The sequence below is a fragment of the Bactrocera latifrons genome, unplaced genomic scaffold (assembly GCF_001853355.1).
Source record: "Bactrocera latifrons isolate USDA-ARS-PBARC rearing strain unplaced genomic scaffold, ASM185335v1 scaffold_117, whole genome shotgun sequence".
Taxonomy (NCBI): Eukaryota; Metazoa; Arthropoda; class Insecta; order Diptera; family Tephritidae; genus Bactrocera; species Bactrocera latifrons.
Window position 1 is genome coordinate 416,966 of NW_017534597.1, and position 22,757 is coordinate 439,722.

General features: G+C 37.3%; 1 protein-coding gene across 7 annotated transcripts in view; it reads right to left on the reverse strand.

Moving 5' to 3' along the window:
• The window catches only part of LOC108977846, a 50,423-nt gene that overhangs the window by 7,069 nt on the left and 20,597 nt on the right, over positions 1 to 22,757 (reverse strand). For 2 of the 7 annotated variants that reach the window (XM_018947818.1, XM_018947810.1), the window contains exons 2-13: positions 10,010 to 10,076; positions 9,333 to 9,386; positions 8,442 to 9,262; positions 7,065 to 8,369; positions 2,181 to 3,349; positions 1,919 to 2,112; positions 1,580 to 1,772; positions 1,334 to 1,512; positions 1,162 to 1,259; positions 813 to 1,088; positions 585 to 722; positions 238 to 518 (exon numbers count right to left, since the gene is read on the reverse strand). In XM_018947818.1, coding sequence (XP_018803363.1) covers positions 238 to 518; positions 585 to 722; positions 813 to 1,088; positions 1,162 to 1,259; positions 1,334 to 1,512; positions 1,580 to 1,772; positions 1,919 to 2,112; positions 2,181 to 3,349; positions 7,065 to 8,369; positions 8,442 to 9,262; positions 9,333 to 9,386; positions 10,010 to 10,076 — 4,775 coding nt within the window. Of the gene's footprint in view, positions 1 to 42; positions 519 to 584; positions 723 to 812; positions 1,089 to 1,161; positions 1,260 to 1,333; positions 1,513 to 1,579; positions 1,773 to 1,918; positions 2,113 to 2,180; positions 3,350 to 7,064; positions 8,370 to 8,441; positions 9,263 to 9,332; positions 9,387 to 10,009; positions 10,077 to 22,757 lie in introns of those variants that run through there. The other 5 variants (XM_018947800.1, XM_018947789.1, XM_018947835.1 and 2 more) reach the window with 4 other exon arrangements.

Here is a 22,757-nt window from a genome sequence, read left to right on the forward strand (position 1 = left end):
ATAAAAAAATTACCTACTTGTTGTTGCAAAAGAAAGGCATATTTCAAAATAAATTTTAATGGCCTAAACACAAATTAAAAATATACAAATTATACCGTTTTTCCAACAGAATTAACACAAAATTAAATGAAATAATTAATTAATAATATAGATATAGAGGAAAAATACAATTAAACCACACAAGCTGAGAAAACTCCCATTACCCGTCAGCCAATATCTTGTTGTTGATAATTATACCTGTTAGTTGTTTGCTGTTGTTGCGGCTGTGCCTGTTGTTGTTGTGCTGTTGGCGACTGTGCAGTTGGTTGTTGCAATTGTAATTGTTGCGGATACGCTGGTGGCGGCTGTTGTTGCCGCGCACCAATCACAACTCCCCCGACTCCTCCAACACCACTCGTTGAGAATGTATCTAATTCTTCGTTGTTCGTTAATTGTTGTTGCTGTGCAGCATCCAACTGCTGTTGATCGGAAAGCAGTTTAGCAGCTAAAATTGACACATAAGCGCGATAGCGGCGTAGCTGTTGAAAAATCAAAAACCTCGATAAATACATTATCTATTAAATAATCATTTTGCTTCGTTTTACCTCATATTGCAAGTAACTCTCCTTTTCTTTGTAGTTCTGTAATGGCAGTCCTTTGTTCGGTACAGGGCCCTTCTTATGTTCAGCGAGTGCTGCCTCTAATTGCGCCAATTGTTGCTCATGCGATTCTAATTGCTCTTTCTACAACGAGAGAAGCGAAACGAAAACAAAACATTTATATGATTTCATATTTAGGTGAGACATATAGACATTTTTCAAATATTCACATACCATCAAATACTTTGTATGCGTGCTAGGCAGCAGTGGGCGTTGAAAACGTTTTTGGCTGCCCACACCACCCTCCAGTGGTGGCGCTGAGTATGCGGCACAAACGAAATTTATCGTCTCTACCCACGATTGTAGCTCTTTGGAATCACTGGTCTGAAATAAATACTCTGCCTGATCGGCGGTTTGCAAACGGAAAACATGCTGCTTTTTCGTATAATCGGTAGCCTTTGTGGCTAGAGCATGGTGGATGCGTATAGCGTTGTGCAGATTATCGGACATCTACAAAATAAAAAAAAAGGCAGATATTTTAGCAAAAGCCTAAAAGCACTTAGTTAAGTGTATAACTGCTCACTTGACTCTTCCGGAAGCCATGCTCGTCTTTGTGCAGAAAGAGTACTAGATCACGCAGCGTGCAGTAAAACATCTTCCAGGAACGTTTACCGAATGGCGCTAATGAAATAAGAACGATTAAGGATTTATATATTGATATATGCTATATTAATTACTTCAAGCTTAATACTCACTCTTCTTGTAGTTGGCATCGTAACAGCATTTGCGCATCACATAGCCCTTTTTGTACTCAATCGCCGTCGACGATTCCGGTATGTCTAAGAAGGGATTTTGACCGATAAGGCTGTTGCTTGTGCTGTTGCCGACATTATTATCTCCGCGTTGTTTTTGCAATTCAGTGACATCATCATCGCTAATGAAAATAGATAATAGGTTATTAATATGTATATAATTAATAAAAATTAGAGTTAAGTTCTTACAGCGCCCACTCAAGCGGTTGTGTTTTAATGGCCTGATATAAATATTTCAAAACATCTTTGGGGAAATTTTCACCATCGTTAAGCTCGGCTAGATTTTCAATGAATTCCGCGCAAGTCATCTTCCGTCCAATATTCTGGCCATGCAGATCGGTGTTTAGCAGCATAATGGCGCAAGTTAAAGTGTGTACAGCGTCTATTAGCGAATAGAAAAGCGTAAATATACAAAATTATTTCAATAGTCTGCCTTTGAACCAACGTCGATTCTGTACAACTTAACAATTAACCAACCTAACCAAGTAGCTACAACAAAAACACCAACAAAACATAAATAAGACCCACCTTGTGAATTGAACGTGCCTGGGTTGCAGTCTAAAAAGCGTTTAGAAAAATGCACCAACACACGTTCGCGCTCTTGTGTCTCACCCGACAGCGAGAATTGTTGCAGAAATTCACGTAACGATTCATCAAGCGTTTTCTTTTCGAAATTAAAATACTTTAGGTATTCATCGGCGACAGCACGGCTGAAGTCGTTGCTGGAAAAAAACACAATTTGTTTAATCCTACCTCATACTCGTAAATGCAGAATTAAGCTTTTACTTACTTTTTACTGAGGTGACGCGACACGTCGCTCTTCTTGAAACCATCCAGTGAGTACAGTCTTTTGGCTAGCCGTATTGCCGATGGCATATCCACGGCCTTTGGTGAGTAATGGTAGGAATGTAGCGACTCCACATCACTACCATCATCCGAAACGGGCGGCGATGAATCACGTCCTGTGCCGCCGCCATCACCGCATGCCGCCGTCAATGCACTATTTAATGGCTCCTCCGTCAGCGTGGCCAATTCATCTTCGGAGTCTTTCACTTCCGAGTAGCCGGTACGTGCTGAGACACTATTACTATTATCGATGCCACGCACCTGTATCACTAGTTTATGCTGTTCGGAGTTTCCCTGTTGGCCACCACCAACCATTTTCTGTTGTTGTTGCAGTTGCTGTTGGTGTAGCGCTTGTGCTTGTAACTGCAATTGTTGATGTTGTTGTTGCTTTTGTCGCGTTGCCGCCGTGTCGGATACGAGTATCGTAGAATCGGAATCGCTGGGATCGCTAAGTACCATGCCGCCTGCAAGATCGCGAGAACTCAATAAATTATCATCGTCCTGATAGTCGGGACTAGAAATATTCGAGATGGCTTCGGAGACGCTATGATCGTAACCGGCGCCACCTGCAAGACTATTATTACCACCACCACCATTACCACCACTACCGCCACCACCTCCACTACCATTACCATTACCACTACCAGTAGGACAATGTAACAAACCCGTTTGTAAAGCTGTTGTGGCTGTTGTTGCACTGGTGCCGCCGCTGGTGCCACCATTAGCGGCATTTGCTGTCAACTGTAGTTGTTGTTGCTGCTGCTGTTGATGATGACCGCCATTGTTGTTGCTATTCAAAGCATACGCACCACCAATGCCCAGCGCACCCTTCGAACCGGACGATGACATCACCGAACTGGATACAGATGTCGGTGAGGCCGGACTACCAGCCGAATGCTGTGGCGATGAACTTATTGAACTCGAATGCGAGTGTGTGTGGGAGTGCGAATGTGACTGCGAATTCGGTGATGAATTGTTGTGGCTACCGCCATAGTGTGTACTCGAATACTGTTGTTGCTGTTGCTGCAGTTGTTGCTGCTGCTGTAATTGTTGTATTTGGTGTGGCGCCAGCGGTGCGTTATAAGTCCAAACAATGCGATCACGATTGGAACCCTGTTTATTGAAGTACCAGGCAAACGGCAAAATTCAGCAAAAAGATAGAGAGAGGAGAGAAATTCAAAGAAATTTATTAGCAAATGATTTTACCATTTTTCTATTGCAAAATCCAACTTGGGCTCTGCTACCTATTCTAAATTAAGCACTAACTAAACTGGTAACTATAATAGTTGGCAATAATTGATTTTGTTGTTATCGTTTTCTTCTTTTATACAATATTTACAAACACAAATTGTATTTAATGTGTTGTTTTTTGAAATTTTTGCTGCTATTTTGATTGATTTGCTTTTCTAGAGAAATGCTCATTTATACTTCAGTTTATCTTTGTTTCAATTTTATCGATTAATCGAAATTATTAATTTTTATACAAAAAAAAAAGGAAAAATAAAAACAATTATTTTCATGAAAGCGAAGTAAGCTAAATATAGAATTATTAATTACTAAAAAAGTAAGGTTTTTAAATATGTAGAAAAATATATATGTGTGTAGATATACTACACATAATTTTTTTTTTATTTTTTCTAAATATTGCGCACCCTACAGCACCCTCTCAAAATGAAATCAAAACAAGAAAAAGTTAGTTTCCTCTGCACTAAATACCCTTCTCAGGTTTACTTCGAATACCAAATCAAATAATCTCTATTTTGATTTTGAACGATCCGTTTGTATGACAACCATATAATACAGTGATCCGAACTGAAAAATATGTTCGGAGGTTGTAGCTTTACCTTTGACAAATGTACCAAATTTCGCGAAAAAATCTTGTCAAATAAAAAAATTTCCTCCACACAATCTTGATTTGGATCGGTCAATTTGTACAGCAACTATACGCTACAGTAACCTGGACTTGGCCACTGCTTATGTGACTATAAAAAAAAACTTGATTTGATTTAGTAGTCAAAAGGTGACTTCAGAGGATGCTGGCTCTTTTTAAGGAAAGCAGACACCGGCCCTGATCAGTGGTTATGTGATTCTATCGCCTCGAAGTGAAGTTGTTTTAAAATTCATGCGGAGAACTCACGAAAAGCTGGCTGCCAGCTGACTCTATATAAGTAAAGCAGGTTCCGTGTCCGGCCAGTGCACAGCTAACGCTCGCAATGCCATGTGATGTGATTTAACAGTCATAATCTCGGGGGAAGCTGGCTGTATAAAAGCAGGCACGGTGTTTGGTCAGTGCTTAGGTGACGCTCGCACCGCCAAGTCAAATCTCGCGCGAGGCACAAAAGCCTGGCCAGTGCTTAGCTGACTAAAACGTCGTGATTTGATTTGCTTTTCCCCTTTTGGGAGAAACTGGCTTTATATATATATATGCAAGGCACGCTACATGACTTAATAACCTACGATTAGTGAAGACTGTGAGGGTCCTGGGGTTCGGTCTAAATGGTACAATTACTTTAAAATTTGCAGATTTTATTTGAACATTATCTGAAGAAATTAAGTTCTTTGAAAAGGCTATATCCATTTTTTTTCAAAGAAATTAATACATTTCTATCTTCAATATATGTATGTATAAACAAAAACAAAGCTGTTCTATCAAACATTTATTTTTACTATAACAGCGAAAATAAAAAGGGTAATATAAAATCACTTAATTTCGGCAAAAGGAACATATTTATTAACTATTACTACACATACATATAACGCTCTACATATACACATATGCATACTATATACTATAAACACTCAAATACTTCAATAAAATTAAATTCATGCGCTTAAGAATAAATATCAACAGATATAACTATAAAATGCGTCAATTGGATAGGTGAGCAACGATATTTGAAATATTGTAGCATGATTTTGTTAAGCAAATCTTAAGCAACTGCCACTACACCTGTAGTAATTAATTGAACTTTATCTATTTTGCACTACAACTACATTTGTATGTATGTATGCAACACGCTCCACCTTTTTATTAGCATATTCAGCTGTTGATTTGTTTGTGGTTATTGTTGTTATAGCCGTTTTTATTATTGTCAAAGTGCATGCAGTTTTTGTAACTGTAGTATTAGTAGTTGTTAGTGTTGTTGCTTCATTAGCATCGCGAGCTGTCATATTAGTCCTGATTGTATTCGAGTTAGTAGTGACAATATCATTTGTTGCTTGTGTGCTAGTATTGAAATTATGAAAATTATTATTGTTGTTATTGTTATTATTGTGGCAGCCACTTTCTTCTACTGTTGGATTTACTGGCGCTGCTGCCGACGCATCCAAAACAATTCGTGGGATGCTCATACGCACTTTGCGCCGTCTCCTATTAAAGATATCACGTTGACTGATTAGCGTGGACTCTGGTGACGATGGTAAGAGTTTTGGCGAGGATGAGGGCGATGAAGAAGCAGTCGCTGATGCGGTTGCTGCTGCTGCTGCCGCATTTAGTATAGCTGTTTTTAATGCCGTCGACGATGATGATGATGACGATGTGGATGTTGCGCAGGCAGAAACAGATGACGAAGATGTGGTGAGTGGAGAATATGTGGAAACACGTCTGGTTGCTGTTTTCATAGTTGCTTTGTTTGGGTGTTTAGTTAAAGTTATAGTAGTAGTAGATGGCTAGAAGATACACACGCAGAAAACAACAACAACAAAAAACATAATACCGACACCACAACGAATAAATTGACGAACAAAACACGCAAGGTAGAGGGGTAATGAATTAAAATTGTAACCGTTATGAGTTTGTAGAACACAATTGGTTTTATTTTATGGATGTGTGTATTTTTGAAATTGTTTTTATGTTTTTGTTTTTATGTTTTTGTTTGCATTAGGGCATTGTTTTTTATTAAAATAAAGGCAATTATGTTTAGAAGATAGTGAAAAAGAGGAAAAGAAATAAAAAAGACAATAACAATGTTAGAGAGTGGCATAGACAAAGTGTAGAAATATTAGTAGTAGTACTAAAAGTATTAGAACAAGAGTTTTAACAGCAGTTTAATAGTTTAACAGCAAGAATTTTAAGTTGTAAAATTTTAACTGTTATTGTAGTTGTTATGAAAAATTAAAAACAACGATTACTTATAAACAGAGTATTAAAAATAATGAAATTTCCGATTGAATAAAATACTACAAATGAAACACTTTTGGTGGGTTTTCTTTGCAAAAAATCACAAAATTTGTAAGAGTTGCTCGAATGTGATAACAAACTACCAATAAAATAAAAATAATAATAATTTCACAAGCAATGATTTGAACAAATCTATGCAATACGCACAACAGTGAGAATAATGATATAATTTCGCTAACAGACGTTTTTGGTTTACCAACAAGCATTCAGATAAGAAAAACGTTCTAAGTACTATTAAAAATAATAAATTCTAAAATTTTCAATAAGATTAAAATTAAAAAACTTCATATGAAAAATACGCTTAGAAGCTAAATCGTATTTTAATATTAAATATTTATATATATAAAATTTAACTCGATAAATAACTTATTTACACAAATTTATTTTTCAGTAATTTTTTTCATGTTGCTGAGAATTACCAGCTTAAATGGTATACATGTTTTCGATTTTTTGGCAAGTTATAAAACACATTTTATAAATTTCGACACTTTCATATATGCACTATACCTATTTGTATAAGTAAAAAGTTAATTTGATTCGTTTCGCCTTCCTATAATTATAAACCCTCAATTTACTCCGCGCCATTAGTATTCTGCACACACTTATAGCAAATTTTTCATTATAATTTACTCCACGCACACAACTTACCTGCGAATCTTCCGAGTCATGCCTCGTATCGAGCAGTGTATTCAGTGAACTATTCACATCCTCATCAATATCGATCGGTATCACTGCAGCCATGCCTTCACGCTGCACCTGCTGCAGGTGATCCTCAGACTTACTGGTACGGAATCCAGCGGAATCACATGTACGTACGACACCATTGTGTCGCCGCACCACAACATCGTGGACAACAACACCACCACCTACTGCACCCAGGCTTGTTGGTTCTGGGCTGGTGGGGACTGAATTCGCCGTGTCTTTGTCAATTAATGGCGTAGACAGCGAAATCGGTGAGGTGGGCACGGAGAATGAAGTTTCATCGGGTGAGGTGTTTATGCCAGTTAAGCCGTCGCTTTTCACCGTCGCCGATGAAGAACTCGAGCCACCTGAACCGCGTTGCTGTTGTCGTTTTTGCTGATGATGATGCTGATAGCCACCAGCGTAATGTTGGTTCGCACAATCGACTGCATCGCCGATGCCACCTCTGGCGCGCACCACACTTTGTGCATGTTTGTAATGTGCAGCGGCAGCTTTTTGCTTAAGTGCGCGCAAACGTTGTTTCGCCGATGCCGATGTCAGTGAATTTGATGAGTAGTCTTCGTCTTCATGTTCGGCGCCACAACAGTCTTCATCTTCGGCATCGAAATCCTCACCTTCGACATCGTCGTCCTCATCGTCGCCATAATTCGTTACCAGGCATTGACGATCGCTGGCGTCATCATCGCCACACACATCGCCCGCGCCAAGTCCACCGCTATTGTACGTTTCTATATTGGTGATATCATAGTGCGTCTGATCCTCCTCGTTTTCCTCCATGTCAACAACCTCATCATGATCGTAACTGCTGCGCTGTTGATAATGACTGTATTGGTGTCGTCGTGTTGAATGGTGTTGATGTTGCTGATATCGTTGTCTGCGATTATTGTCACCACCTGCCTCTTCGTCGTCACGCTCTAATTCTTCGCACAATAACAGCGTATCGTCTTTACGTGGATCGCTGTTAACTACGCCCACACCGCCCGCGCCACCACCTCCACCACTGTTACTGTTGTTGTAGCTGTTATTAATACTATCCAACTGTTGCTGGAGCAAATGATGATGAGGTTGTTGGTGTCTTCGCTTGCCACGATCTTTGTGGTGGTGAGCTGACTCCGAACTGGCCGTGTGAGTGGGCGAGTCCACCGATGATGAGGATGTGGGCGAAGACTCACCAGAAGCACGAGGCGCCAAAGCGCCGTTAGCACGCGCAGCCACGACCGCACGTTGTGGTGAGTCACGCAAACTGTCGATCTGTAAGGAAATTAAGTTGAGCGCAAATTAAAAAACCGCTAAAAGAAGGATATTTCAACTTAAGCTACACACTTTTTTTGCGTGACCTGGCAGTAGGTTACTACTTTGAGATGTCCTCGACAGATTCAGTATCAGTTCACCAGTCATCATGTATGCCTCAAAGCGTGGCGCCTTCGCTGGCTGCGGCGGCGCCGAGTTAGGCTCAGCGTCACGCTCCTTCTGCTGCAGTGCCGCCTGTTGCTGCTGCTGCTGAGTGAAACGTGTGCTGCCACCGCTATAACTATTTGAATGCTGTAAATGGGCACCACCACCACCACTCACACAACCGCCGGTGACTGGAGCTGTCGGCGCAATTACTGGCGCGTTACCGTTGGTGGCTGCCGGACCAGCCTTTGTTGGAATTTGTGATGGTCGCGGTCGCTTATTTTGTGGCGAATGTTGTACGGGTGGCTTTTGTGGAGCTTTCAGTGCCGTTGGAATACGTGATGGACGAGATGTGGGCGATGTACAGGTGGCGCCGCCCGCACCACCACTCGCTGCAGTAGTATTTATATCACCAAATTGTAGCTGTGCTGAGGAAGCGGAAGAGCTGCGACTATGATTGCCCTGTTGTTGTTGGCTGGCCAACGCAGGCGTCGGCAGTGAACCCTGTCGGTGTGGCAAGTGAGTGGGCGATTTGGCGTAGCGTATCGCAGGCGAAGACGATGAATTGGAATTGCTGTTGTGTGGCGGTTCGTAAGAGTCTTGCAGTGACAACGAGCGGTGGTGAGTTGTGGGAGATCGACAGCTCGATGATTTGTAATCATAAATATGCGGAGATGGTTCGATGTCTTCGTAATGGGGATTTTTCGTATTGGCCAGTTGCTCTTTGAGTCGCGCTTTTAGTTTGGGATCTGCGATTTTAGAATGGGATGTATGAAATTTTTAATTGAAGGCGAGGAAAATTGACAAATGTACACTTACCACGACGCAGCTCTAACGTGACCGAATCATCGGATAGCCTTAAGCACTTGAGAACTATTAAAAAATATATAGAAGGTTAATTTTCTTTCAGATATGTGTAAAGCAAAATACAGTCTTAGAATAAATATGTATATTTAAACTTTACAATATTAGGGAATTTAAATTTACTTTGCTTAAAAAAAATAAGTTTTTAAATAAAAATTTAAAAAGATATTTAGAATAAAAGAAAATGTAGAAAGATTTCTTTAAAATAAATGTCTAATTCAAAAATCAGTTTGTACATATAGCACATAGTTCTCCGATATAAACAATATATTCCGATATCTTGAGCATTCATCCATACCATACTATAACAATACAATATTGCGATCGTTTAGTTTATATGACAGTTATATAATATACTGGTCTGATATCGGATTTTCGAGAAATGAGCTTCTTTAGGAGAAAAGAATGTGTGCAAAATTTCAGAACGATATTTCAAAAACTGATAAATACTTGACGTACACACAGACAGACAGACGGACATGGATAAATCGACTCAAGCTCGACGCGTTCAGCATTTAAGTATTCATATTCTTCATACGGTTTCCAACGTTTCCTTATAGGTTTAAAAACATTATAGCAAATTTAATATACTCTCTTCACATTATAGGAAATGTCACCTCACACAGACTCACCTTCTTTCGTTGTATATCGATGAACATCAGTGCCATTTACTTTTAAAATAATATCACCAGCTTCGACCTATAAGTAGAAAATAGACTTTCAATAAAGTTTAGATAGTGGTAATTAAAATAATTTGAAAAGTTTTGTTTAAAAAATTATTTATTAATAATAACCTCAAACTAAAATATTTTTTTTATTTAGTAACATAGCCTCGGGGCAAAATAACAGTAAATGGTACATGTTAGCATTCTAGACACTTTGCTATATATTTATATAGCACCATGTGGATACATTTTAGGCGAATATTTGAACAGCACTCCCTCCGCCAACCAACACGATGCACAAACAAGGCATTTTTTGCCTCATAAATAAATTAACAAAAAACAACAAACTATGACTAATTGGTTGTATGCCAATAATTAGGCGGGACGAAATGCGTGGGCTGGAACTACCCTAATCAGGCGATGCGACACGTCAACAGCAACGGCAACGTCCCAGAGATGCGACAATCCTTGAAAATTACTTTTGACACAATTTAATGGAAAACACAATTGAACGAAAGTTTTTGAAAAAAATTGATGCACACAAAAGATAAGATATACATATGTACGTATTGTTTAGTTATAAAAAATAAAAAACAACAATAAAACTGTATTCATTGCGTGCCATAAAAATAATATATGTATGTACGTGTGAGAAGCAGGATGGGTTGTTGCTAAAACTTTGATTGGGCGTTGAAATTGAAAATACTTGTAGGCATCAGTTTCTATTGATTTTCTTCTTCTTTTTTTTTGGTTCAGTTTATTGTTTTTACTTTTTAACTAAAAGTAGAATATGACAATAGTACTTGAGTTCATAGGCAAGTATCTTAAGTGCATACATAAATACATTTACATACATACGTGTATGTATATACATACATCTGTACATAAGGTTGGCTGAGTGTGAATGCCGAAAAGTAGATTGAAGTGCATCTCTGATCTGCAGTTTCTCAACTTTTGATGACAGCGAGTGGCGAATTGTGCTCGCTTTGCGAAACCACGAAGATACGCTCCAGTTATCAGAAAGTAAGCACAGAATAGTGCGATTAGAAGATAAAAAAGTAAGAAATTGTGAACTCAAGAAGTTTCAATGGAACACTTTTCGACAAATATTTTTGCAAAAAATTTTATTTTGACTAAAAAAGTAGAACTTTACATATTACTATAAATAATATTTAATATAATTACTATAAAATATTGTAAAACATTTTTGAAAGACAACCACTACGAAGCACATACTACATATATGATTTACATATTGTCAAGTTATTTGGTTATGACAACATTATCAAAAGGGCGATTTTTGGGTGGGAATTAAAAAAACTGTCAGAATTGTTTTAAAATTTTGGGGATATATTTGTACTATATATTATATGAATGCGAAGTAAAATTATTGAAGTATTAAATTAAATATTTTTCGAGTTCTCTGATGTCAGCAAAACAAAGTTGCTGCAGTGATTTCAGTCTTCTACTTGGATGAAATCATAAAAAAATGCTCACTTAAACATATTTTTTATACAACGACCATTTTTTTGGTAGATCACTGTATGGAAAACTATGTACATATATATAAAACTTTGTCCTCCGAGTTATCACTCCAGTAAATACGAAAATTTCTGTTTGGATAAAAAGGCGTTTAAGGATATATTGATTCCGCTGAGTGAACTGAGCAATTGTAGAAGACTGTATCACAAAAACTATTTGAGATAAGTTAGTTTAGTTTTTCTTTTTTAAAGGTATAGCCTATCGAAATATGAAAACACCGATTCTATGTTTGTTTCTATATGCTTCATATTGTTTCTATAGGCTTGTATTTCTATATTGGATATTAAATTAATATTTTTTAATATTTTTATATTGAAATACATAAGAATTTACATATCGTTATATCGAAATTCAGTACCTTATTGAATACGATTCACTACTTCTCTTCTATTCTTACGTTATTTTGCATTTTAGGTGACGATATATATTTTTATGCACGTATGCACCTTCGATATACCGATCAGCCAATATTTATTTAAGATATTTGCATTTACAAATCTGCCATGAATACATACATATGTACGAGTTTGTTCATTTAGTGTACTATACTATGTACATATGTATATTAAGATAGCACTACTTTTTGGCTTCGGAAACATTTTGTTACTAAGAAAGTTTATATACAAATTAAAAAAAAAAAATGGGTGTTAAGATAACTCACATATACATAAGCGGTATAAAATCACCGGGAAATTCGAAAACCATTATAATAGGTATATGGAGGCTCAGGGAAGTATTCATCCGATTCAACCCAATTGTAGCACACAGATATACTACCATTAAGAAACGCTTCTCTCTAAATTTTAATTGTATATGCCATATATTGATCGATATTTTCGGTAAAAATATATAAGGTTAGGTTGTGAGGTACACATATAATCGGTTTTCGTTGGATTTGAACAATTTTTGACCATAAGGTGGCATACTTCAAAGACATTATTCGTGCAAAGTTTTATCCCATTACATTAGTTGATTCTTTATTTGTACACAGACAGTGAAACAGTCAAGTGGAATTTAAAATTGTGTTATATGCAAAGTAGGCGTGGTTTTAGTTCGATTTAACTCATATTCATATACCCATATCATGTAGCGATTTTGGTTGAAATCGGTCAAGTGGGTTTCAAGATATATGCTTTCACCTAAAAGGGTGCCCCTTGCTCCTGCGATCCCTCCTACGAACTCGTAATTTTTTTTGTCAACCACCGCGCATACCAAGTATCAAGATATCTTATCTCTATTTTTTTTACTCAAGCTTCAGCTTTCACGGAGAGACAGACCGACATTCACCCAGATTTAAATTCGCCTCTTGATCATTTATACATATGCATATATAGTCTACATCTATCTCGCGTAGTTTTAGGTGATACGTTCAACCGTTAGGTGAAAAAACTTTGTACCAATATGTTGCAAGAGTATAAAAGTATTAGCTCCGAAATACTTAAAAAAAAATAGAAAATAATATTTCAGTACAAAACAAACTTTGACTATTAAAATTATTAAACTCATTTTTATTTTTATTTCTTTGCGAAGTTTACAATGTAGAGAAATTCAGTTTTCGTGAAGTTATTAGTCTGTTTTTCTGAAATTTAAGTATTATCTTTCTCCCTTAGTTCAAGTTTAAGCTTTAATAGTAGTTTTAAGCTCAAGATTCGTGTTATAGATAAGCATGTATTTTCACACACACGCACGGCGAAATGTTACTTGACCACCTTAATGTGCCTATTACTACTTTATGCAATTTATTTTTTTTTTATATACTTTATTTTTTCACTAGTCTCAGCACTATATTCGCATTAATTTTCGACGAGCAAGAGTTACACTTTTTCACACTCCAATGAAACAAAGAAAGAAGTAAACAAAAAGTTTCATTTTCGGCGACAATGAAGACAAGTGAAACTATCTCACAATGCATTTCTCCTGCTCACCTTTTGGCCGCCAACTTTTTCTATTATAGCTATTATCGCCACAAAATTGTCTCTTCTCTATTTTATTGCATAAGTTTTCTTCGTTGCAATTAAATTTTTTAATTATTTTACAACTTTTTAATGGTGCACTGAAAATTGCATACTAAAAACTCTTCCAACGAAAGGCGAACGCGGAACTGTGACTATTATTTGACCCACGTCGTAATGGGCACGAACAAGCCAGAGCGACCCGCAAGCTCAGTGAACGAACAAATGTATAGGATATGTTGGATGACGGGTGGCTGGCTGCTTGGCAGGTTGGATGCAACGACCCAGCTAACGACTAGTCAAACGGCCGACCGGCTGAGGAAACGAATAGCCGAAGGTAAAAAACAACAACAACRATGTGTGCTGTAGAAAACGAGATTAAGATTTTGAGCGCAAAAATGCAAAACAAAAACAAATAATACATATGTATATGTATGAAGCGCTTCGTTACATTTACACATATATATGTAAGTACATATGTATATATCACCATATTATATATATATTATATTGTATTATTTAAAAAAGGAGACTGTAAGTGTAACGAAACGCCTCATACTCCTCAACTAGGTGGCTACACCCCTAGCTACTTAGTGCTTTTAACGACACCACCTCTACGCTCACTAATTAGGAGAATGTCAGTGAACAAAAGAAATTTGTATTACTGATAAATATATTAAATGGTGAAAGAGCCAAGCAGTTAAAATATGCATAAAGCCAGACGAAAAGTTAAAGTATTTACAAAAACAATTCACAAATATCTAAACGGCAAACTTTGGCTGTTCCTCAACTTCTTTGCGCCACAGCTCATTGAGTACGCAAATCGGCTATGAAATGTGTTGGAGAAACTTACACCAAAATATGCGAAAGTGTGTGTGTGTGGAGGTGGCGGATAATAGAGACGTACGCTGGCACACTAAGCTTTAACGCAATAGTACAAGATTAAAGATAAATAGCAGACTGAGGCAAGTGTGGCGATAACTCTATTGGCAGCAAAGCACAATTTTTGTTTGTGCGGCAAATTAACGAATCTATGCGAAAAAGTAATCAAAGCGAAAATTGAAAATAAAATCAAACATTCCAGTATTGATGGCTGGTACTTACTTCTGCAAATATTAATTTTCGATACTTTAAAAGTTTATTAATAACACACTATTCTGAAATCTATGAAGATGTCTGCAACGAAGGATACGTTTATTAAGTATGTGCTGAAGCACAACTATAATTATATGCTAAAAAACTTAATACAACCTGAATCCCCATAGCAAAAAAAGCTCAATAGAGAAGAGTGCATAAGCCATAGATTTTCACACAAATACATACATACATATGCTGTGCTGAGCGTGATTAAATGAATGAAGGTTGCAGCAGAAAGCTGCATAACAAAAATAGGTTAGTGTTATTAGTGAGTTCTGCGTTGGTGTAGAATAAATAAGGTTAGTAGCAGAGTTGCCATTAAGCAAGCCAAACTGTTACAAAATTTAGTATTTCATTCTTTTCCAAATTACACCAAAATAGTTTCATTCATTTTTTTATATATCTACTATAAATATAACAAATTAATTGTGAAAAAGAAAAAGATATATCCTTTAAAAAAAAAAAAACAAAAAAGAATACTTTGATCGGTGACCGGGGAATTTGTAATGTAGCTATTACAAACGATAGTAGATTGTACTGCCTTCGGCAATTAGCCACGTCAAATTCCGATATCAAAAAAAAGTTAAACAAAAAGAAGTTTTCCAAGATTTGATTGTTTCGAAAAATGAACAGCTTCTTGATGAGAAAATGACGTGTCCAAGATCGATATCTTAAAAATTTAGAGGCTCGTCCGTTTATCAATGACCTTCAAATTCATCATTTATTTAAAATTTAGAAACACAACCCTTCTATATTTTATCTTGAATGTCTCTGAACAGAAGGAACGTGGGGAGGGAACGGCTCAGCTCGCCATTCCGCAGTACTGAGGTAGAAGCTCATTAAAACATGAATTGCTAAGAAGTACTGCAGAGCATAATAAATATTATCCCCATCAGAAATAGAAGGCCCTTTCAGAGTGTGGTGTTATTTTACATTAAAAAAATAAAGGAAAAGCTATCAAATATACAGAGCGACGGAATTTTTTCGATTAGCGAAACACCTACTGTGACTTAACTTATGGCCTAAATTCATTACATGCAAGATCCATTATTCTTCAAACGAGTATAAAATTACCATCAATCAAAGTGAACGGTTGAGATAATTTATACTTCCTTTTGAATATAACTCATGCTAATTATTTATTTGCAAATTGATAGTATCGAACGGCTAAAGTATCGTAGTTAGACTTTAATGAGTAATTCACTTAAAAAACAACTGTGGCAACCCTGCCGAGCACCGTGTCATAACATGTGTGGGAGAGCGAACTATGAGCGCATGATGTTTTATATCCTCAACGACTTATCAAAACTACTGTGTACATATGTACACATAYATACATGCAAGCATGCACGTTTAGGAGGCATTCCGTCTCTGTTTTTTCGCAACACTTAACCACTGCGATGATAAGTTGGAATTGAGTACTCAGTCCTTAATGTGCTTAACTACATATCCCATGGCGACTCAGCGCGAAAAAGCAGCTGTTGAAATTTTGAACGAAATGAAACCACGCCGACACCGCTTGATACGACAAATTCGAACCGAACCCACACATTCATTTGGGAATATCAAGCAGCGCTACAACAACAACACTCTCCACATACTCGCAAGTGTGTGCGCATTAACACTTCCACTGTTATAACCTCAAAGCCCAACCCGGCCCAGTGGGAATTAACGCGATGAGGCTCGAAACAAATTAAAACATCGCATTACTAAGCAATCGCACACAGAAAGGGGAACAAATGCGACCGCGAATGCCGCACCTATTTCTATGTTTCTTTAAATTTTTGCACCATCTGATTATAACTGTGTTGCGGCACATGCGGTTAAGTCAAAAAACAGCTGTGGCGACTCCCACAAGCTCGCTTGCAACATGAATGTGCGTGAACTGGACTCACGGCCTACGACTAAACTATTGTTGGCAACAAAGCGGAACCAATATGAAAAGCGGACGGGCGGGCGTGAGGTCAGCCACCAGCCGATTAGCATAAGCGCGAATGCATTTGCCGTTTGCGTGTAGGAAGTTGTTTTTTTTTTCTGATTTGATTTTTATTAAAACTTAATGACGAAGGAAAGAAACAACAAATTATAAAAAAATGCCTTCATGGGCAGAGGAGACAAAATGAAAATAAACAATATGAGAATTATAATTATAAGTTGCATTGGTCAGCGGATGTGCATACATACTCCTTGGTTTAGTAGGCATCGAAAGCTGGAGTGCGGCACTTTAATCCGCTAAACCTTCTTGGGAGTGACAAGACATTTTACGTCTCCTCCATAGTAGGGACGGACTGACGTCTGTCCAGCTGTAACTGTCTTAATTTAGTCATGATTGAAGTTGTCCCTTCGCGAATAGCTTTCCACTTGTCAAGGCTAATCAAATTTTTTACCGTTAAACTACCGCCCAGTACAGTTTCTAATTTTTCCCTTATGTTTAGAAACCGAGCACAGTGGAAAAACATGTGATCAGTAATTATGCTCTTCATTCTCTCCTCTCCACATAAGTATGTATGAATAAAGGCTTGGGTCATGCCTATGTTTAGGCATTTATGACATTTTTCATTAGCCAAAATTTGCTGTGTAAGCACATAAACATATACAAAACATGAATAATTTCTAATTCTAAAACCCTCGATTTAACCTGTCCGTCTGTCTGTATGTATACTGTGAAATTCCTCATAACCGGATACTTACCGTCGCAGTGTTTCTGTCCGGCTAAGTGAGCTCTCCATAAATAGGGGGGTGAAAAATAGAATGTTTTCTTAGAGCCAGAAGCAGCAATTCAGAACTATGTATATTTCTATTGAACTAATAAATGCGAGCCAATGTCAGGCATTAGTGAATGAATGAGAAATTTCTCACAAGTTTCCGTTTGAGCTACCGCGAAATAGACGGTACCAGCGCAAGACAATCCTTTTACTTATTATTCGTAAAAAAAAACTGTCTGAAACACGAAAAATTAATGAGACTTTAAAAAAGTGGGGACCATAAATCGTACACAAAATTGTTTTGACAAATTTTATTAAATCTTGTCCGTTTATTAGAGAAACTTTAATCAAAATATCACCAAAATTGTGTCCGTGTCCGGTCATTGGAACGTTCTATTAGGCTATTAGGGAATTTTACCGTATACGCCAACTAGTTCACATTTTTGATAAATCGAACTGAAATTTTGTACATGTAAATTTCGTTGTTGGAACCACATATCGTCCAAATCCATATCATCCAATTCGGGCCGAAAATATTTGGTTATCATTGAGCGGTAGCGATTCTCATTCAAAGTAACTTGCCGGTCTTGATCACCACGGAAGAAGTACGAACCAATGACGCCGTCGACTCATGAACTTTTTCGGGATGCAGTGGTGACTCATGAACACTTAACAGCGCTTCTGTTAGGGTTTAAGTAATATTTCTCCGAAATATATTACACACAGTTCCAATTACAATATTATTGAGGTCAATTAACGGCACAACAATCATATTAATGATTTATAAACATGTTTTTGTTAATTTTAAATCTTCAAATCAGAGATAACAACTAGGGCTTGAGTCAGCCACACAACTAATGTATATTTATTATTATACATATGATGGTACATATACAAATTGCTCGCACTGTTGGATAAAACAAACTAAATGAGAGTACAACAACTAGAGATGTCCGCTTGATGACTTAAGTAATATGGTGAATGTCACCAAAAACGCAACCATCACCGCCATGGGTTATATTCATTGTTTGGGCTGTTGTTGTCGCACTATAAAAGAAAACACATTAATTTAGGCAATGCTTGGCTCAAGGTCGACAAGGGTGTACTGATTGAAATTCATCACTGACCCTTCACAACACTCGCATCAACAATGCGCGCCGTATATAAAGTATACTAAAAACAAAAGCAGCAGACACAGAAATCGGCAAAAGTGAGATTTGTCACTTGCTTATACGCTGGCTGGTTCACTTGGTGGTTCACACGGTTGAATGACAATGAGTGAAAAGAACACCCCCTGCCTAACCAAAACGAAGCAGCACCGAGGGGAGTTCATGGCAAATGCGACGTTAATAAGTGTTCGTGTATGCCTAGATGAATGTATATATATATATATATATGCACAAATAAAGCAGTTTATGTAGGCCTTTAATTGAAGTGGTTGGATTGAATCTGTTTTCGAGCGCAGCGATCAGCTAACACATGCATATGTTGTTTATGCGTATATGAGGAAAAAAGCATACAAAAATTGTACTTATTGCGCAACGGCCTCCTTGGGGCAAGTGACCGCATCATTTATATAAAGATATTAAAATTAATTCAAATCAAAAAATTATATATTTTAAGTACTTATTTGAACATGTTTATATATATGTATGTATTAATAATAATAAATGTAACGCCCAGTATAATTCAATAAAAATGTGTAAAAGTCAGTAAAGTGGCGAAAGAGAGCGAACAAATTAGGTGCGCGCACTTTTTACATGACGACAGAGTCCGTAAATGACATAAGTGGGCGGTGGCAAAAATAAAATGAAACAGCTGTTGTGTCGAAAGTGAAAATACTTGCATTTGTAAACAAGTAAACGAATTAAGGAAGTGGAAGACATCTTCATTAGTTTAAATATAATTTTTATTAAAAGGACAAAATGTTGAAAATACTTAAAACGTACTTATACATTTACTGTACATACATATGTATGTATGTGTAAACATATTAATTAATACACCACCCCGTGACCTGTTCGAAGGTTTCCCGCTATTCAAAGAGGGCGCTACAACTTTTAAGTCGTTTCTGAACACTTAATGAATTTAATATGAAGTTTGCAATAGATAGACGATTTTTTTTTTTCTACGTTCAAAATTTGGTTCGCAGATTCCCAAATGATTAGCTTTCGACGAACTTAAATATGGTGATTGGCAAACTTCGGCTGAAATCGCTTGTTGAGGTCAAATATTGAAAAAGCGAAGTCGTAAGATTGAAAACATTTCTTTAAATTTTTTAAAGAATAACTGCTTAAACGACGCTGATTTTTTTGTTATACAATTTAGATTTTTGTGAAATTAATATTTGTAATATACCCAAAAAAGCAAAAATTAATAAGATCTAGGTAAATGAAGAGAAAAAGATCATTCACATCATATATAAAATACATCAGACGTCGTCACATTTGATTCAAAAGCATTTCGCTTTCACTATTAATGAGAGTGACTATAGATACACACAGTCCTTATGATCATTAAAGGCAAGGATAATAAAAAAAAAGTATGGCGTAATCTTATTTTAATAACCACCAACAATTTGTTATAGCTTCACTTGCGACTACAATAAAATATGTAGGCACGTCGTTTTATAACTTGATCCTAATGACCTCAATTCGTGGCTGCATTTATTGAAAATCAATGTTATAGGCGCCAGCAGCGCAAGCCGGCAATTATACACATCTCTATAAATGTGTAATATTAAGTGTGTGGGCGTGTGTATGATTGTGAATGGCGGCGTTGGAGTTCATGTCTTGGCTGCAACCACCACGTTGAGCAAAATGAACGACAAACAGACACAAAAAGCGACAAGCGGAGAGCAAGCAATGCATAAATAGCTGAGCAATGAGTTCAACCACCTGCAACCAACCACCAGCTTGTGCTTCATATACATATGCTTTATTTACATACACACACGTACATATGAATTTGGCCTAGTCAGCGAATGCATGTGGCAGAGTTCTTGAGCGCTGGCGCCATCGGCAAACCGTTGTTGCGCCTCAGTAACGTCCATTAAGTGGAGAATGCGAATAACTGCGCGTAAGCACCGGCGAAGCGCATTTTGGCTTGACGTTGATGTCTAGTTATTGCAATCATTACAACTACAACAAAAATAAATCAGATGTACTAAAATACTAAGTAAAACTTTTGCAGCGCGGGTGGTAGGCAGTCGCAACAGTCACGCCTGCAGGCATTGATGAGTGAAAGCAAGTGACCTCCGGGCTAAAAGATGAGTGACAGTGCCAGCAGTCTCGCAATTCCGCAGTTATTTACATATATGCTGTTATAAAAAAAATGTATGCACAAAGTCGGCAGAAAATGAAAAATGGATATTATTACTGTAGTAGGAAAACAAAAGCTGGAAAACATTTTTGGTATGTGACAGCACTGAAATCCAGTTCATACTTTATTTACAAACCCAACACTATTGCCTAAAGAATATGTATAATAAATATGTTTTTATACACTGAACAAGATATACTAGGTTTGCCTGGAAGTTTGTAATAGTCAGACGGAAACGTCGGAGACTCTATACATACATATATGTACTATATATAAATGATTAGCGTGTCGAACTGAGTGCTTATAGCCATGTCCGTTTGTCCGTCTATATATACGCGTTCCTCAGTTTGTGAGATATCGTTCTGAAACTTTCTTTTCTCTCCAAGAAGTTACTGAATCGTCGATATATGTAGTTGCTGTCATATACATTGTAAACTGACCGAACAAAATCAAGTTTTTGATTTGACAAAATATCTTCACCAAATTGTTTATTATGATTATTGTCCAAGGCAGCGCTATAACCTCCGGATATATTATTCAGACCGGACCACTACAGCACATATGGTAGCTACTATCTACAAGCTGACCGATCAAAATCAATATCAAAAATGAAAGCCGTTGTAAAGGGTTGGCAGTTATGATCAGTAAATTAGAAAAGGTTATATCCGAAATATATATTCCCTTGCTATATCAAGTGATTTAGAATTGTTTTGTAACAAATCGTTACCTTCTTCTTCTTTACTGGCGTAGACACCGTTTCCGCGATTAAAGCCGAGTTAACAACAGCGCGGTGGTCGTTCCTTATTTCTGCAACGTGGTGCAAATTGGAAATTCCATGCGAAGCCAGGTTCTTCTTCACCTGGTCTTTCCAACAGAGTGGAGGTCTTCCCCTGCTTCCCCCGGCATTCGTTCCATCGAATGCGAAATTTGCCATGGCCAACGTGCAAAGGACCATACATTTTTCGCAGAACTTTTCTCTCGAAAACACGCAATGTCGACTCATCAGACGTTGTCATCGTCCATGCCTCTGCACCATATAGTAGGAGGGAATAATGAGTGACTTATAGAATTTGGCCTTTAGTCGTCGATAGAGGACTTTACTTCTCAATTGCATGCTCAGTCCAAAGTAGCAAGTTAGTCTGCGTTGGATTTCGAGGCTTACATTGTTGTTACTGTAAATGCTGGTTCCAAGTTAGACGAAATTATCTACAACTTCGAAGTTATAATTCTCAACAGTGACGTGGGAGTCTAGTCGCAAGTGTGACGACTGTTTGTTTGATGACTGAAAATATTTCGTCTGGGTAAAGTAGAACTAAAGAGGCGGATGTTGAGGTCAATGATATCAATTCAAAATTTCATTACTCTATCGATTCATCACCAACCATTGGCAAAGCGAGATAGGATTTTAAGACCAAATTTTCGAACCGAAATTCCGAAGTAAGCCAAATGAAATACTACTGCATAATCAAATCGGTAGCTGCCTCCACATTAAGGAATATATGTATATTGTTTGTTTCTGGTAACAGTACCCGACAACCAACTAATCGTTTTATAGTACCCAAAAGCACTTAGCTTTCTACAAGAAGTTTGACTGCTCTTATATTCCGGACTAGTCTCATATTCCTAATATTTGTATTAGCCCACAAGTTTGATCTTTTTCTTCATTTATTCGCCTCTCTTCAGTTTCCTACAAAAAATGTACAGACAACCTAGAGATAAATAGTAGGTAAACTTGAATTTTTATAAAATATCGCGTTCTGAGTCAGTCTGAGTAAGTCTGAAACCGAATTTTTTGCTTTGTTGAGGTTTCATTCTTTGACAAAAGGTAAAATCCGACGTTCTATTCTTATCACAACAACTCAGCAACTCGGCAACTTGGCATATTGTGAACTTGTTGTCCTTTCCAATTACTATAACATTGTTGGTAGCTCGTCACACTGAAGGGTATCGACGCCATCCCACCCAACAAACTGACTTTGCGCTTGCAACGCCTAACTTTTTCTAATAAACATCCTACGTCCTTTACAAAATAAAAGCTTCCACCATCCGTTCACCCTT